Source organism: Prunus dulcis, chromosome 2 (assembly GCF_902201215.1).
Source record: "Prunus dulcis chromosome 2, ALMONDv2, whole genome shotgun sequence".
In the NCBI taxonomy this organism is placed as follows: Eukaryota; Viridiplantae; Streptophyta; class Magnoliopsida; order Rosales; family Rosaceae; genus Prunus; species Prunus dulcis.
The window spans coordinates 19885417-19902877 of record NC_047651.1 but is presented as its reverse complement, the minus strand read 5'-3'; the positions used below and the strand labels follow the sequence as shown (position 1 = coordinate 19902877).

Below are 17461 nucleotides of genomic sequence, written 5' to 3'. Positions count from 1 at the left end.
GACCCACTTGAGATTTCAAGATTACAAGTCATTGTCCGAGTATAACTCTGCTATGCACAGAATTACCTCATTAATGAGGCTATGTGGAGAAAATATATCTGAGGAGGATATGCTCGAAAAACCTCTGAGCACTTTTCATGCTTCAAATGTCCTCCTTCAACAGCAATACAGACATAGCAGTTTCAAGAAGTACTCGGAACTTGTATCTTGCCTCTTGTTAGCTGAGCAGAATAATGAGCTATTATTAAAGAATCACCAATCTCGCCTAACGGGCTCAGCGCCACTTCCTGAAATAAATGCTGCATCTCAGGAAGTGAATGCCACTTCATCTCGTGGTAATATCCACAAACGTGGGCGATGGGGCAAGCGTGGCCGCTGGCAAGGAAATAGAAAAAATCGTGGTGCTCGTTCAGTGGGTTTAGGTCCAAGGAGTGGTCCATCCACGAACGGCAAAAATGCATCCCGTAATAAGGGAAAGGCACAGATGAGCCATGTGCCTAGAAATGTTGATAGCCCTTGTCACAGATGTGGTGCAAAGGGACATTGGGTGCGAACATGTCGTACGCCCAGGCATTTGGCGGATCTTTATCAAGCTTCACTTAAGAATAGGAAAGTGGAGATAAATTACATTGATCATGCTCCCCCAGCCAAAGATGGCTCATCAGAAATATCACGTCAGCTAAACAAGACGCATCTAGATGTTTCTGATTTTGTTACTAAAAGAGGGAATGAAGGTTATGAGTCCGAATTAGATTAAATTCCTTAATGTACTATTTGTATTAACTGTACTATTTGTATTAACTGAAGTGTTGTTTAAATTTCAATCCAATAAAAGTGGTAATGTTGTCTTCTTTATTGATTTCAGCTTATTTTACTTATTTGGTGGTATGGATGTAAATTATGGATGCCCTCAAAACAAAGGCTATGGCAGAGATATTTGTCTCGCAGATAGCGCAACTACTCATACGATCCTTCAAGATCGGAAGTATTTCTCAAAATTAATGCTTACAAAAGCAAAGGTAACAACCATATCAGTTCCTGCAAATCTGATTGAAGGTTCAGGAAGAGCCCAAATTATGTTACCGAATGGAACAATACTGTCCATTCCAGATGCTTTGTATTCATCTAACTCCAAAAGGAATCTATTGAGTTTCAAAGATATACGTTTGAATGGCTACCATGTTGAAACAAAGAAAGAGGAAAACATGGAATATCTTTGTATTACCTCCAGTGATACCAAAAAGCGTATACTGGAGAAGCTTTGTGAGCTCTCATCAGGGTTGTATTACACAACCATACGGACAATTGAGGCACATAGTATCATGGACCAAGAGTCCACTGGCTCAAATGCTTTTAAGCTTTGGCATGACAGGTTGGGTCATCCTGGATCCACCATGATGCGTAAGATCATCACCAACTCTAAAGGACATCCCTTATTGACTAAACACATTATGTTATCAAGTGACATCTTTTGCCGAGCTTGTTCACAAGGGAAGTTGGTGATCAGACCATCACAACTAAAGGTTGATGTTGAGTCTCCATCATTTTTTCAGAGAATTCAAGGGGACATTTGTGGACCTATTCATCCCCCATGTGGACCATTTCGGTACTTTATGGTCTTGGTGGACGCATCTACCCGATGGTCACATGTTTGTCTTTTATCTACTCGGAATATGGCATTTGCTAGGCTTTTGGCTCAGATAATTAAATTACGAGCCCAATTCCCGGATTATCCCATTAAGTCAATCAGACTCGATAATGCTGGTGAATTTACATCTCAAACTTTTGATGACTACTGCATGTCACTAGGCATTGATATTGAACATCCTGTTCCCCATGTGCATACTCAAAATGGCTTGGCAGAAGCTTTTATTAAACGCCTTCAATTGATAGCACGCACTTTGCTAATGAAAACAAAGTTGCCAATTTCTGCTTGGGGATATGCCATTTTACATGCAGCATCACTTGTGCGATTGAGGCATGTTGCCAACAATCAATGTTCTCCAATACAACTCGTATTGGGAAATCAACCAAACATTTCACATTTAAAAATTTTTGGGTGTGCGGTATATGTGCCTATTGCACCACCGCAACGAACTAAGATGGGCCCTCAACGCAGATTGGGAATTTATGTTGGTTTTGATTCACCATCTATCATCAAATACTTGGAACCCCTGACGGGTTATATTTTTACCGCACGATTTGCGGATTGTGATTTTGATGAGACAATCTTCCCACCATTAGGGGGAGAAAAATCTGTGTCTAAAGAACAAGGCAAACTCATTCCTGAAAAACGACATGAATTGTCATGGAATGTATCCACATTGTCTCATCTCGATCCTCATACTGCTCAATGCGAAAACGAAGTGAGAAGGATCGTTCACCTCCAAAGTATTGCAAATCAGATGCCGGATGCATTTAATGATGCAGCAAAGGTGACAAAATCTCATATCCCAGCTGCAAATGCACCAGCACGGATTGATGTCCATGATGGACAAAGCAATGTGCCAGCAAATGGTTCATCTGCTGCACGCCTAAAACGTGGCAGACCACTAGGCTCAAGGGATTCAGTTCCTCGAAAGAGGAAGTTGATGGACAAAATGAATCCAAATGAAATAAATAGAGAGCCCACAATTCATAATTCAAATGCCCCCAAAGAGGGACAGGTACTTCTTGACAAGGAAAACATCATTGGTGAGACAAGTGCCCCTGGAGTGGCAACCGTACCTGAAAGTCAAGAAATCTCCATAAATTATACGTCCATTGATGAATTGTGGAGTAGAAATGAGATGATCATCGATGATATATTTGCATTCTCAGTGGCTGCTGAAATCATAAAAGATGATGATATTGAACCTTGCTCTATTAATGAATGTACACAGAGGCAAGATTGGCCTAAGTGGAAAGATGCAATCCAGGCAGAATTAAATTCTTTGGAAAAAAGGAGTGTTTTTGGACATATTATTCCAACTCCACCCAATGTGAACCCTGTGGGTTACAAGTGGGTATTTACAAGAAAGCGCAATGAGAAAAATGAGATCTCAAGGTATAAAGCGCGACTCGTTGCGCAAGGTTTTTCACAAAGGCCTGAAATTGATTATATGGAAACGTACTCTCCAGTAATGGACACAATTACATTCCGTTACCTAATAAGTTTGGCGGTTTCAGAAAAACTTGAAATGAGACTCATGGATGTCATTACCGCATATTTGTATGGAGAATTTGATACAGATATATACATGAAAGTTCCAGAAGGATTCAGGTTGCCTGAAGCAGCCAGAAATAAACCACGGGGCATGTTCTCAGTTAAATTGAGAAGATCATTATATGGGTTAAAACAATCTGGACGAATGTGGTACAATCGTCTCAGTAAGTATTTACTGAAGGAAGGATACACAAATGATCCTATTTGCCCATGTGTGTTTATTAAGAAATCAGAGTCTGGATTTGCGATAGTGGCAGTATATGTCGATTATATGAATCTAATTGGAACTTCTGAAGAGCTTCAAAGGACTGTTAATTATCTCAAACGTGAGTTTGAGATGAAGGACCTTGGAAAGACAAAATATTGTCTTGGCTTGCAGATTGAGCACAATGCTAATGGAATTTTTGTGCATCAATCAACTTACACTGAGAAAGTATTGAAACGGTTTGGCATGGATAAAGCCCATCCACTTAGCACTCCAATGGTCGTTCGATCGCTTGACATTAAGAAAGACCCATATCGTCCAAAAGGGGATGATGAGATAGTCCTTGGTCCAGAAGTACCATATCTTAGTGCCATAGGTGCTTTATTGTACCTAGCACAATGTACCAGACCAGACATATCATTCTCAGTCAATCTGTTAGCAAGGTACAGTTCTGCTCCAACATGGCGACACTGGACCGGCATCAAACATGTTCTACGATACCTTCGTGGGACAACAGACATGGGGTTATTCTATTCCAGTGAATCGACCAACGCCCAGAGTATTATTGGTTATGCTGATGCAGGATATCTCTCTGATCCACATCAAGGACGATCACAGACTGGATATGTATTTACATGTGGAGGAACTGCGATCTCATGGAGGTCAACAAAACAAACATTAGTGGCCACATCTTCCAATCACTCAGAAATACTTGCCCTCCATGAAGCCAGTCGTGAATGCGTTTGGTTAAGGTCGGTAATCCATCACATCCGAAGCACATGTGCCCTACCCTCAACAACAGACACTCCAACAATTCTGAATGAGGACAATGCAGCTTGTATTGCTCAGATCACAGGAGGATATATCAAAGGTGACAGGACCAAACACATATCACCAAAGTTTTTCTATACACATGAGCTCCAGAAGAGTCAAGAAATCAAAGTCGGACAAATCCGCTCAAGTGATAACCTGGCAGATCTCTTCACTAAATCATTGCCGAAATATACTTTCCAAAGGTTAGTGCATGGCATCGGATTACGACAACTCTGCAAGCAATCAAGTTGGAGCATGCAAAATCAGGGGGAGCATTCAAGAGTCCTCTAACATAGGACATATGCACGTTGTACTCTTTTTCCTTCGCATAGATTTTCCCACTGGGTTTTTTTTTTCAAGCAAGGTTTTAATGAGGCAACCAATCTAGGGACATGTGGTCTCCAAGGGGGAGTGTTATAAAAGTCTTTATGTGGAGCCCACTAACTATTCATTACTGTTCATTCACTATTCATTACTGTTCATTTGGCGGCTTTGATAGAGTTTGTCTGTCACGGGTGAATAGTGATGAATAGTGATGAATAGTGATGAATAGTGATTTTCTCAGCCTATAAATAAGAAGAGAAACGGAAAGAAAGAAAAGAAGAAAAAGAAAGAAAAGAGAGAAGAGAAAGCAGAGAGAAATTTTTCTAGAGAGAAAATTCAGTGAGCCACATATGTTGTAAACACTAAAGTTGTAGCCACAGATTTTTATAGTGAAAGGTTACCGCTGCTGCTCTCCGAGGACGTAGGCATAGCCGAACCTCGTTAAAAGCTGTGTCTTATCTATTTTACGTACAGCTCAATATCCGCACATATCTCAGGTTATTTTATAACAAGTCAAAAGTTATCACCTTTTATTTTATTTTATTATAAGCAAAATTGGTCACTTCTTCTCAAACTTTATAATAACTAGCCTCTCCCTGCAAGAGGCTTTTCTATTTAAATTTTAAAATTTATTTTAGAATTAAAAAAGATAATGCGGTTTTGTTATTGGATTTCTTTTAATCGTAACTTCTTCGTTACAATTTTGATTTGAGCCCACTACGTGTCTATGGACTCATCTCGACACGATCTACGCAATTGTGTTCTATAAAAATAGGATTCATTATCTAATTTTTCTTTTAATTTTAATTTTTTAATATGAAAAAGTATGAATTTACCATATTATCTTTATTTAATTAATAATTTCAATTTTTAATGTTGCATTAATCAAAAACATTTTCTGGTATTTTAAATGTTATATAAAATTCACTTAAAAAAAAAAAAGTCACCACCACTTCTTCTCAATGCATAACATTGTTTAAAGTTTAGATAAATAAATAAAACACACCCCCCCCCCTCTCCCCTTTTTTTTTTTTTTTTTTCCTTTTAGAGTGCTTCCATTTTTATTTTTGGGTGTCTTCTATTCGTATTCTTAATTTTGTTTATCTCAACACCACAAGTTTTCTTTTTCTTGATAGTGAGCTCGACAAGTTTGGTGTAGTGGAAGCTTTCATGAGGAACAAAAGAGTTATTTCATTTACAGAACAAACGAGTTATTTCATTTTTTATATATTTTCATGAATGAGAAGCCGTGGATTTCTACTTGGGAAATCTGCTGTAGAACATAACATATCACCAGACCAAAAGCCATCACCAGAGAAGAGCATATCACTACCAGTTCTGGGCCCAAAAAAAAGACAGGACGTTTAACTTAGAGCTTAACTCTTATTGGCCTCCTCAAATTTCCACATGGACGATACATCTTTGCTTATGATTATGAGAACCACTGCTGACTGGTAAATCTTAAGCTCAGAAGATGCTTGGTAGTGAACTACTGATGGAGGACTGTGATGGGTGAATCCTTGCATTTGCGGATCTCTTTCTTTTTGCTGGAAATTTTTTTTGCCTCTTGATTTCAGAAAATATTTTAGCACCATTATTTACAATAAAAATGCACCTCTATCAGACCTCTCCTGAGAAAAGTTGCAACTTGTCTTCACTCAGGCAACCAAGTAAACCTTTTCCCTGAGAACGTGCATACTTCACATCAAGGATAGGATGTTGATGAGGTTCACAATTCTGGCTCATTTTTAGACTTGGCAATTCCCGCAGCTTCAGTCCACGGGTCACTTCGTCACCATACGCAAACAATGGGTAGCAGTTCGGTATGTCTACCATGGCAGACTTTGTCAGATGAAAGTCACTTAAATGAACTGGCACAGATCCAATCTTATGATAAAAGCAACCAGCTACCCTCTTGATAAGAACTTGAGAACCCCCAGTCTCACTGGATGTCTCGGTTTTAGGACGATATGAAGCAACAATGTCATCAGTTGAGGGACTGTAAGCTACTGATACACAAGCACCTTGATCCTCTGATCCAGGGACCAGAAAGGGCCTTCAAGAGATGTTTAGATACAAGTTAGTTAGAATGTCAACCAGTTCATTACATGTTGTCTTTAAGCATTGCTGTTTCTATTACTAGAAAGTGAACATGCTACCATATATGGAGCATTTTGTTATTTTATTTTAGCTTTTTCAACTTTTTAACAGTGAGAAGTTCAGCCTTTTTAGAAGAGCTGACACAACATATTATAACCAAATGGACTAATCATAACAAGTTCATAAGACTAACCTTTCACTAGGACTACCAATGTTCCACACGCAAGGGCCACTGGAAGAAGCAGTAAGCAATTTCTGAGTTCTGTGACTGAAAGCACGGTTTTGCCGAAGGGAGTGTATAGTATGAATTGGCCGGGGGGTCGGCCCAACGAAAGAGTGCAGAGGAGTCTGGCTATGACGCATATCAAACATTAAAAGCATACCATTCTGCCAAATTATGAATGAGATGATCAGCATTCCAACAATAAGCTAATATTTATCAAATTATAATAGCTTGATACTGAATAGTTAAAATGAATAACACATTGAAGGCCAAAATCATCGTATCAACCAGAAATGGACACAGAAAGGGGTGAACAGATACGGATCTGCTACTACAACATTTAAAATGACACTATGCAGTATCATATCATGTATGTATAACCCACTTCATAAACAGACCCAAATGATTATAAGCATATAACTAATAGTTAAGGATCAAAACCTGTAAACCAGCATATATATGATGTGGACTGTTGAGATCCCATGAGCACGACCATGCTTGGCCCTGGATATACCATGTTTATTCAGAAAATAGTAGACAAAATAGGAAAACAAATGGTAATGGTAGTACAACAAATAGTAGTCCATATAAAATTAATTAATGTGGCTCCATAACTTGGAACCATGAGTACTTCTGCTTTATTACGGCAAGTATAAAATATTATAAGACAATATACGCAAGCAATAATACCACATGAATATGAAATTTTAGAAGTCCCAATTCAGGGATCCAATGTTCTGTTAGATCCCTGTAATCTGCCATGGGGACACTGATTCGATCAGACACCACTTATTCCAAAATTTTAAAAACAAAAAAAATTGGATGTGCTGCAGTTAAGGAAGTCCGGACACACACACGTCGCATACTAGCAGAAAAACAACATTTCTTCTCTAGACTTGCAATATAGAGAATAAAGGAAACATTGTACCGGTAAGTCATAATTCATGGAAAAATTGTTGCTTCCCATGCTGAAACAAAAAAAAGAAACAAGTAAATTCCAACAACAAATTGCACTTAAAGAATCATATTGGCCAAAAGGATAAAATAGGCGAACCTAAGAATTGATAATTTCTTTCCCAATGAAGCTAAAAGGGTGAGTCTACCACATGGGGATACACATAGGTCCTTAATGGCTTTTGTACCTGGAGGAAGCTGTATATCTTCATTTTCTAAAGGATTGATCAAGTTGACCTGTGGCAACAGAAATCTTAAACCGATTATGCATACAAGGTCTGGAAAAGTAATAAACTCAAAGACATGTATATGATGATGCAAGCTATTTTTTTCCTCTTTTTTTTTCTGGGGCTCAAAAGGAACATTACTTTCTTCAGCATGTGTGTGCCACCCATTCCCGATATCCTTCGAGCAAGGACCAAAATTTGATAAGAAGCATCCATATCAAAAAGCCTTGCACCATCTACTGCCAACTCATGCTGTCAATGTTAAATCTATTGCGATTAAACAAATGACATGTAACTAACAGAAGAGAACAATTCAAATGACAAAACCAAGAATCAGCCTCCTAGACTTTTACTCATGGTAAAGGTGAAGGTGTGACAAGCCTGAAAAGCCAACTATTTCATTTGGAGGTTTAAGAAGTGTCCATCGATAAATAATATACATCATATGAATTCAAAATTTTAAAATAAAGTCATGGATCACAAGCTTAAGATATCAAACTAGATCAAATTTAAATGTAATAAAGTTGGAGAAAGAATAAGAATAGATGCACCTGTAATTGAAATTTCCAGTGAAGAATTCCCTGCCTGCCAAAATTATGGGCAAAGTAGTGATCTGCATTATGACACAACACCTATTAAAAAAATCCACTAAATCATTATACACATACTTTAAAATGAGAAACAATCAATGTTTGTGCCATGTTGGACCATGATGAGGTGGCTCACAATGCAAGAAAGATTTTTAGACACCAAAAATCATTTGAAAATAAATAAAGAGGTGCAGAAATTCAAATTATGAAGCACAAAATAAAAACATGATTGTACTAAGGTGATGCACATGCATAACAATTTGAAATACTTAAAAGAATGATAATCTGCTTTCCCTTAGCCTTCTATCCTGTGTAATACTTGGACACCATTGTATTGGGAATCTGAAAGATGATTTGCACTGTGTGTACTATATATAACCTCTTAGGATCACAAAACAGGCGCTAGCTGTAGTATGCGCAATCTTGGGACCAAGAAAACAAAAAGGCGCTATTTAAGTCTATTAGAAACAACCAACCAACTGAACAGAAATTTGCAAGGTAAAGTTCTCAAAGAGAAATATTACCCCATTGTGCTCCCTGTCCCTGATTACCCTTAGCAGACGTAAAACTAAAGGGCTCCATCCCTGTCTCTCCTAAAGGTGCATCATCTCCACAGCAAGGCTTCTACAAAACCAAAATGGGGTCATAAGTGCAAAAGCAGTGAGCAAAGGAGGGATTTAGGCTATCTGAACAGCAAACTCAGATAAAATGAACAGAATAGTAAATGCTTAATTTAAAACTGTTAAACACACCAAAAACTTTGTTGTTAAACTCAAAAGGATACATTGGTGTCCTCCATGACTTGACTGATCACAGAGAATGAAAGCCCAACACCATAAGAAAGAGGAAATTAAGATGATATATCTCTCGAAGGAAAATTTAGTTTAAGAAATAACAATATGAACAAATTATACCTCCCTGAGGTTGGATAATTCCTTGATTAAATTTTGTTGTACACTGAACAAATCATCTTGTATATCAAGTAAAGAAGCTCTCTGCACATGATAGGAAACGGCATCAAAGCATTCTCAAGCTGATATGAATGACAAACCAAACCTAGGAAAACAGACACCAATGTTATATAATACTTGATTTTCAAACATCACAAGAATCTTATGATAAGGATTAATATACTCACTCATGCACATGTAGCAACCAGAGGAAAAAAAAGGGTGAGGGCACGTGTGCCTGGGTGTTACACACATGCAAACTTTATAAAGGTGCAAAGAAAATTCGGTTGTCCATTACTGGTCAGAGGATCAAAAAGTTAGGATTATCACAAACACTGACCCCATTAAAGTGCTGACCTGAGAGGGAAGAAGCAGCTGTAGTCTCAATCTTTAACAGTTTTGCATGCAGCTGACGCTCTAAGGAACTAAACTAGAAGCCTACAATTTCTCTTTGTAGTGGACTTTATAAAAGAATGTGATTTATGGAGGCGATTATGGGATTGTGCACCCTAGGGTTCAGGGGTTAGTATTTGTCGGCTAGGCTGGCCTATAGCCCAGGCTGCTAGGAAAAAACTCATAAGCAAATTTTTCAGCCTATCTCAACCCTCATATCCAAACCCTCTACAAGGCCCTGCCGACCCCCTAAAGACCCAACCTGCCCCAACTTAGACTACTGGCTCTGCCACTTCTAAGGTTCTTGGTGATGGGATTGAAATGGCTGTTAAGACCTTGTTGAATAATAGGTACTTTAACAATAAAAGGACTTTAAATTTTACAGCATGTTTTGTGGTTTTGGTTATGAATGACTTTAGCAGAACTTGCTCTTTAGTGGCTGTCCTGGTAAGAGACCATAAATTTTGCAAGTTGATAAATATAATGATGCACTAGTAGAAAATATAACAATAATATTATGACTGGAGGCAGATCTTAAGATGCTTATGTTGTCAGATTGTCAATATGAACCATTGATTAGGTTGATTCTTGCCTGAATTACAGTCCATATTCACATTTTGGCAACATTAGACTGGAAAGAGAACATTAGTCTATAACTGGAAGCAGCATGCATGCAATGTGATGGAAGTTACAATAAGAAGAGAAAAAGTAGTGAATGAGAGAGAGAGAGAGAGAGAGAGAGAGAGAGAGTGGTGGGTGAAAAGTGTGGTTTAATAGATGTACTGATCTTCTTTTTTAAAGTTGAAGGGAACATTGATCAATTTCAAAGTTTAGGAAGATATTGGAACTCCAGTCAAAATTTAGGGGAGATATTTCATATTTCCCTTTTCATTAAACATATAGATGCTCAACCCTTTCTTCCGCATTATAACAAGGCTGAGGGCCATATACGTAACCAAAAGCCTGACCATAAAGACAGAGAATGATAGATCATGTGCAAGAACAATAATAAATGAGTGATAAGAACTAGATAGTAAATACAACCAAATTTTAATTGTTATTGCAACTAAGAAACTAAACAATATGCAGCTTGCTAATCTGAAAATTGGTAGTCTTACTTCAGTCTTGAGAGAGACGACTTCAGCATCAAGTGATTTAACTTTCTGCAGAGGTAGAGTTCTTATTCAAAACAATATCCATCATTAATATTTGAAACTTGTTAACATGAGATAATCACCTTTTGTAGACTTTCATCAAGCACAACTACTGGTGATGCATAAAGCTTTATTATGTCCTTCAACTTGTACTTTGTATTGCATTGTGGACACTACAAAAGAAAATTATGGGTGAAATGAATGTAGACAAATGATAAATAAAAAAAGGGAGCAGAAAGAACCTTTGCAGACGTTCCACCACACTGCTGAATCCATTTACTAATGCAAGACATGCCATATACATGACCACAAGGAAGACAGCTGCAAACCACAGCCATACAACTTCCATAATTGAGCAAAATATACAATAGGAGAGGCAACATTCCACAAGAAAATGAGCATTAACCATATTTAAAATCGCAAGTGGAATGTCAACTAATGTATCAGAATAAAAGCCAAATGACATAGAGAATGAGCTTAGCCAATGTGATATGCAAATGATATGATACGTAGAAACACGTGGTGGAATAAGAATGGTGAGAAAAGAAAAATTACTAATTAGAGATAGGACCGCATAGAACCGTTAGGATTCCCAAATTGAGTTCTTCTCTGCTTCTGAGATGGTCGTGGGTTTATAGGTTAATTTGAGAAAAAGACTTAGGGTGGGTGACCGTGACAAGGTGATAATTTTTCAAATTTTCAGGTTGCAATATTTTCATTTTCCTTGCATATTTCTGAATCTCCTCCATTGAATGAAAGAGCAAATTTTCTCTAAAGGAGGCACAGTTCTACCAATTATTGGAGGAAAACAGCTTCTACAAGAAAACCACAAAATTTACAATGACATTAAAAATAACACAATCGCTTCTCCCAATGTAATCAACAATCCGTTTCTAAAGAACACAACTTTACTGATTAAAAAAAGAGAACAAACTTCCAAAATTATCAAACAATTGGCAGAGTGTACTATTATAAGAACAACAACAAAAAGAAAAGTTCAACAGACGTGCAAACAAAAACCAGCAAATTTTCAATGAAAATCAAAACTTTTCCATGGAACCCAAAAGATGGTATCTCTAACCTGACTTGATGATCGCCTTGGGACGACCACGACTCCATACAAATAGGACAAAAGAACCCCTCCGAATTGCTCACACTGAAAACCCTCTTCCTTGTACCTTCTTCCCCTTCGTCCCTCTTATTCGAAGACTGAGAAGAAGGCAGGATTTCTTGGCGCTCAGGCATTGGAGTTCGACCATCGGTTTGCTGTTGTTCTTCTTGTTCTTCTTCACCATCGATGAGCATTGCCACGACACTATCTGAAGGCTCAGAAATAGACATTGTGAGCTCGTCTCTCTCTAAGCTCTGGCGTTTGGGAAGTAAAGTCGTCAGTCATGCAAAGGAAAAAGAAAAAACAGCGTTTTGTTTTGTTTTCCTTTGTTTTGTGTTTTTTTTAATCGTTTACTTGAGATTGAGAAACTGGTGCCGCCAAAATCTGCTTGGGTCACCCAAACCCAAAGCATAAAATTCTGGCCCAGTCAGTTTTCTTCTGGAGTTCAATCCTACCTGGCTTCATTTTCAAAGCCCAAATTTCATTGGGCCGAAACAATACAAGTCCAAATATGTGTTTCTTTTTGGGTCTCCGAAGATCGTCTTTGAGACACCTACCAAATTTTTTAAGAAAAAAACTTGACTCATTCCAAGGAAGGAGCCAGCACAAATCAATTGGCAATGAATGAGAAGGTCTAAAATCTTTCAAGCAATATTGCAACTGAGATACCGTAATAAGGGGTTATAGTCGGGATATTCTCAGCATATCTTGTTCGTAAAAGTTTTTATCTGCAAATGTGAGATACTCTCAACATATCCATACTATCTTATTTTGTATAAAATGAAATAAACATATCCAATTATGTACCTATACAGAAGCCTAAGTAAAGATATGTATAAAACACATTATACATGTATGGTTTATTTGATAAGTTGGTTGCGCATATATATTCTAAAGAGAAAGTTGGGGTGATGGCCAATGGATCCATAGCTCAGTGGGAGCATTTGCTTACAGATTAGTTCTTCCCCTTCCCCTTTCAAACTTTGACAGCAAATTAAAAAAAAAAAAGTTTGGGTGGTGTGGTGTGGAATGAGAAAATGTTGAGGGGTAGACTAATAAAATTGGAATAACATTAGGGAGGGAATTGAAATATTGATAGGTATAGAGTATAGAAACACCCCAAAATCATAATTAGCTCAAAGCTTGGCATTGGCAAATACAGGCAAGTTGGATCTTTGAGGGAGCTTTAATTCTTCATCACCATCCAACCTAGAGAAGCATTGGTCAACCATATGATCCGTGATGAGATCCAACCTAGAAGGCTTCCACTTTGGTTTCTTATCCTTGCCCCACAAGATAGCTCTGCAACCTTCTCTGCAGTCCTTGCTGACTTGCCCTTGCAGAACATGACAAGTTATTCTGTACTCTCGCGGACAAGGATTCATCAATTGCCTGCACCCTTCCTTCTCTAATGGATCTCAAACAAATCATCAAGCTCATCGGCGAAGCCTTGTTCAGCGAACGAATCGTCGAAGCTAACCATCTGCTCTGTTTGTATCTGTTGTAGTAGCCTCCTTCTCAAGGGCACTTAAGATTTGTTCAACTGTTGGTCTGGAAAAGCACTTGTCAATGACATCCATTTTGTGAAAAGCACTTTTCTCATTCAGAGCCGGTTGCTGCAGCGAGTATTCGTCTATAATTGCTGAGATAGAAGCAAGATCACAGCTAGATGAAGTAGCTGAAGCTGCTCTGGAAATTAGAGCTTTTTCCAATAGAGGCAATTTGGCTGAGGGAACAAAGTTAGTTGCTAGACCACAAGCAAGCATTTCAGCACCATCCAACCTTGGACTCAATGGCGGAACCATGAATTTTTTAACGGGTAGACTAGTTAAAAGTTTTGACAAAAACAAAAGTATACATTAAATCATATAAATCATGCAATTCATAACTACATTGACTAATTTCCAATAAGAATTAACATAAAACAGATATATATTAGATGCAATAAATAAATAAAAACATATTATTAAAATGAATATATGTTTAACAACATAATTAAAAGTGTACCTATTGAAGTTGTGCCCTGAGATCCTTGAGAGAATTAAAATATTTTGTTATTGTCATATGAATCCATCTTGTTGCTAATCTTGAAATAGTTTGTGACTTTTTCGTTTCATCTTATTCGTAAAATTGATGAATTTCATTAAGAAAATCTTTCTCTTATAGAGACAAATCAATGAAAATATTAAAATTGGAGATTTAGGGATAAGAATTTTACCTATGAGACTTTCGTAACAAAGAACACAAAAAGCAGCATGTATTTTTTTGGGACTGCTGCTAGGCTAATTTTCACATGTATATTTTTTATTTTGACATATTTTATTATAATCGAGGATACTTCATTATGTGGGACCAATTAGGATATTATGATTTTTTTTTTCTTTATGTGGGACTTCAAACTTGCAATCTTCTTTACGTGAGAAACTGCCAAGAAGTCACAAGATGATAGCCTCAACCAATGAGCTATACAAGTTTAATATTTTCTTTTCCAAAAAGCTAACTGGGCTATAGCCCAATGTAGCCCACTAGTAGTTCCACCCGTGCTTGCACTATAAAACCCAAAGGGAGCTTCTACTCTCTGAAAAACCCAGGAAGTCTTGACAAGAAATAAGAGGCACCCACATAAGGAAACAATCCCAGAGCATTTTCTGGCATTGCGAAGATCGAATTCTCCGTTGCTACACGGAATTTGCCGTGTACTGAAATACCAACCCCACCTCCCATGGCAATCCCATTTCAGAATTGAAACCTGTTTTAAAAATATATATAAATAACAAAAGATGGTATTGAAAGTGTTAGAATTTTAGGAGGTGTATTTTTTTATTTATTAAACAAGATATGTATAAAACACATTGCATATGTATTTAATTGATAAGTTGGTTGCACATATATAGTCCAGTGAGAAAGTTGGGGTGGTGGCCATCGGGTCCATAGCCCAATGGTAAGAACATTTGCTTGTATATTACTGATCTTATATTTGATAGGTATAGGTAGAAACACCCCAAAATCACAATTAGCTCAAAGCTTGGCATTGGGAAATACGTTCAAGTTGCATCTTCGAGGGAGCTTTAATTCTTCATCACCATCCAACCTAGTGAAGTAGTGGTCAACCATATGCTCAGTGATGAGCTCCAAACTAGAAGGCTTCCACTTTGGTTTCTTGTCCTTGTTCCCACAAGATAGCTCTGCAACCTTCTCTGAAGTCCTTGCTTATTTGCCCTCTCATAACATGACAATCTATTCTGTACTCGCGGACAAGGCATTCGTCAATTGCCTGCACCCTTCCTTCTCTAATGGATCGCAAACAAATCTTCAAGCTCATCGGCGACGCCTTCTTCAGCGATCGAACCGTTGAAGCTAGCCATTCATCACCTGCCTTGTTTGCATCTGTTGTAGTAATCTCCTTCTCAAGGGCACTTAAGAAATCTTCAACTGTTGGTCTGGAAAAGCACTTGTCAATGACATCCATTTTGTGTAAAGCACTTTTCTCGTTCAGAGCTGGTTGCTGCAAGGAGTGTTCGTCTATAATTTCTGAAATAAAAGCAAGACCACAGCTTGATGAAGTAGCTGAAGCTGCTCTGGAAATTAGAGCTTTTTCCAAAAGGGACAATTTGGCTGAGGGGACAAGGTGAGTTGCCAGACCACAAGCAAGCATTTCAGCACCATCCAACCTTGCACCTGTGAGACCCAAATACTCTCCAAAAAATCCGGGAAGTCTTGACAAGAAATAAGAGGAGCCCACGTCAGGAAACAATCCCAGAGAATTTTCTGGCATTGCAAAGATCGAATTCTCTGTTGCTACACGGAATTTGCCATTTACTGAAATACCAACCCCACCTCCCATGACAATCCCATTCAGAATTGAAACCTGTTTTAAAAAAATATAAATATAAATAACAAAAGATGGTAGTGAAAGAAATTATACGAAAACTTTGAGCCTAACAAAAGAAAGTACGGTAAAACTAATTATACGCAATTTCGACTGGGCAGATGTGACTTACGCCATACAGTACTAATTCACCAGTTGAGAGATGATACAAATAACAGCAAAAGTATCCCAAAAAAAATATTAAACCTAGATTTTGAAGACATTATGGAAATTAATTTCAGACTTGCCTGGGGTTTGCTGCATGTTGCTACCAAGTAGGTTAAGGTGAGCAGCTTCTCACCAATTTTTTCACCAAATTTCAGATTTCCCTCAAGAAAACGACGATGAACGGTGGCTACATCACCGCCAGCACAAAATGCTCTTCCTTTACCCTTGAGAATGATCAACTTGGCATTGGCATCGTCCTCATAGGCCAAGAAAAGTTGTGACAGCCGAGAGAGCATTTCAAAGGAAAGGGCGTTCAGCTGGCGAGGCCTGTTTAGGGTCAATATCCTCACAAACAAAGTCTCCTGTATCAGAACCTGGTCATCAAGTTGGAAAGAAGCCATGGAAAATGATTAATTGATGTATAGAAATTAAATCGATAAGTGCAACGAAAGTTTGAAACCTATTTATACCATTTCAACTTACAATAGAAACAACAGACAAATATTTTACCGTTTCATTTTGGCATGATTTTTTTTAAAACAATGACAATTAAAATGATGCAAATATTATGACAGAATTTGAGAATTCGGCCCAAAATTAATTGACAGTACAGATATTGTTGAATGATTGAAAATGTAAACCTGTACAACTTGCTTTTTTTTTTTTTTTTTTTTTTTTTTTTTTTTTTTGTGACAGAATTTAAGAATTCGGCCCAAAATTAATTGACAGTAGATGTGGTGTGGGTTGGGGAGGAACTACTACTAGGCTGGGCCAGCATCAATGCATAAATTGACCCTTGGCAGAAAAAAAATTGTTCACACACTTGCCTGGCTTTGTGTTCCGTTCGTAAATAAGCAGCATAGGCAGAGAACAGACGGGAAGAAAAGAAAGAAATAGCAGAACGTGGTTAAATTGTGCTTTAAACTTGAAGCACAATTTAAACGGGGTTTGGTCATCAAAAGACATAACTATTTGTTTTCTTTTTTCTTACAATGGAGCATATGGGAGACTAATGAAGAGCTGAACTTAAGATTGAGATATTCTACATACACATCAAACTATAATTTGTTTTTTTTTTTTTTCGTACGAAGGAAAAATGTTTATAATAGACCAGAGGAGACTAATTAAGAGCTTAACTTAAGATTGAGATGTTCTACACACACGTCAAACTGTAAT

The 17461-nt window shown here is 37.7% G+C and overlaps 1 protein-coding gene and 2 pseudogenes across 2 annotated transcripts; all 3 read right to left on the bottom strand.

Moving 5' to 3' along the window:
* Positions 1-5718: 5718 nt before the first annotated feature.
* On the bottom strand, positions 5719-12545 carry LOC117617418 (E3 ubiquitin-protein ligase RFWD3-like). 2 transcript variants are annotated; one of them, XM_034346780.1, is made up of 13 exons: positions 12220-12545; positions 11381-11459; positions 11222-11311; positions 11103-11147; positions 9556-9636; positions 9166-9265; positions 8603-8664; positions 8193-8303; positions 7925-8061; positions 7799-7838; positions 7312-7374; positions 6841-7034; positions 5719-6603 (listed from the first exon to the last, which is right to left on the bottom strand). In XM_034346780.1, the coding sequence occupies exons 1-13, from the start codon at positions 12477-12479 to the stop codon at positions 6168-6170; spliced, it is 1698 nt and encodes a 565-aa protein (XP_034202671.1). In that variant the 5' UTR covers positions 12480-12545; the 3' UTR covers positions 5719-6167. The 2 variants fall into 2 exon arrangements, with proteins under 2 accessions (XP_034202671.1, XP_034202672.1); XM_034346781.1 differs by lacking the exons at positions 7799-7838; positions 7925-8061; positions 8193-8303.
* A 574-nt stretch (positions 12546-13119) lies between these two features.
* Positions 13120-14979, bottom strand: LOC117617422 (annotated as a pseudogene).
* Positions 14980-15141: 162 nt separating this feature from the next.
* LOC117617420 lies at positions 15142-16686 on the bottom strand (annotated as a pseudogene).
* Positions 16687-17461: the final 775 nt, after the last annotated feature.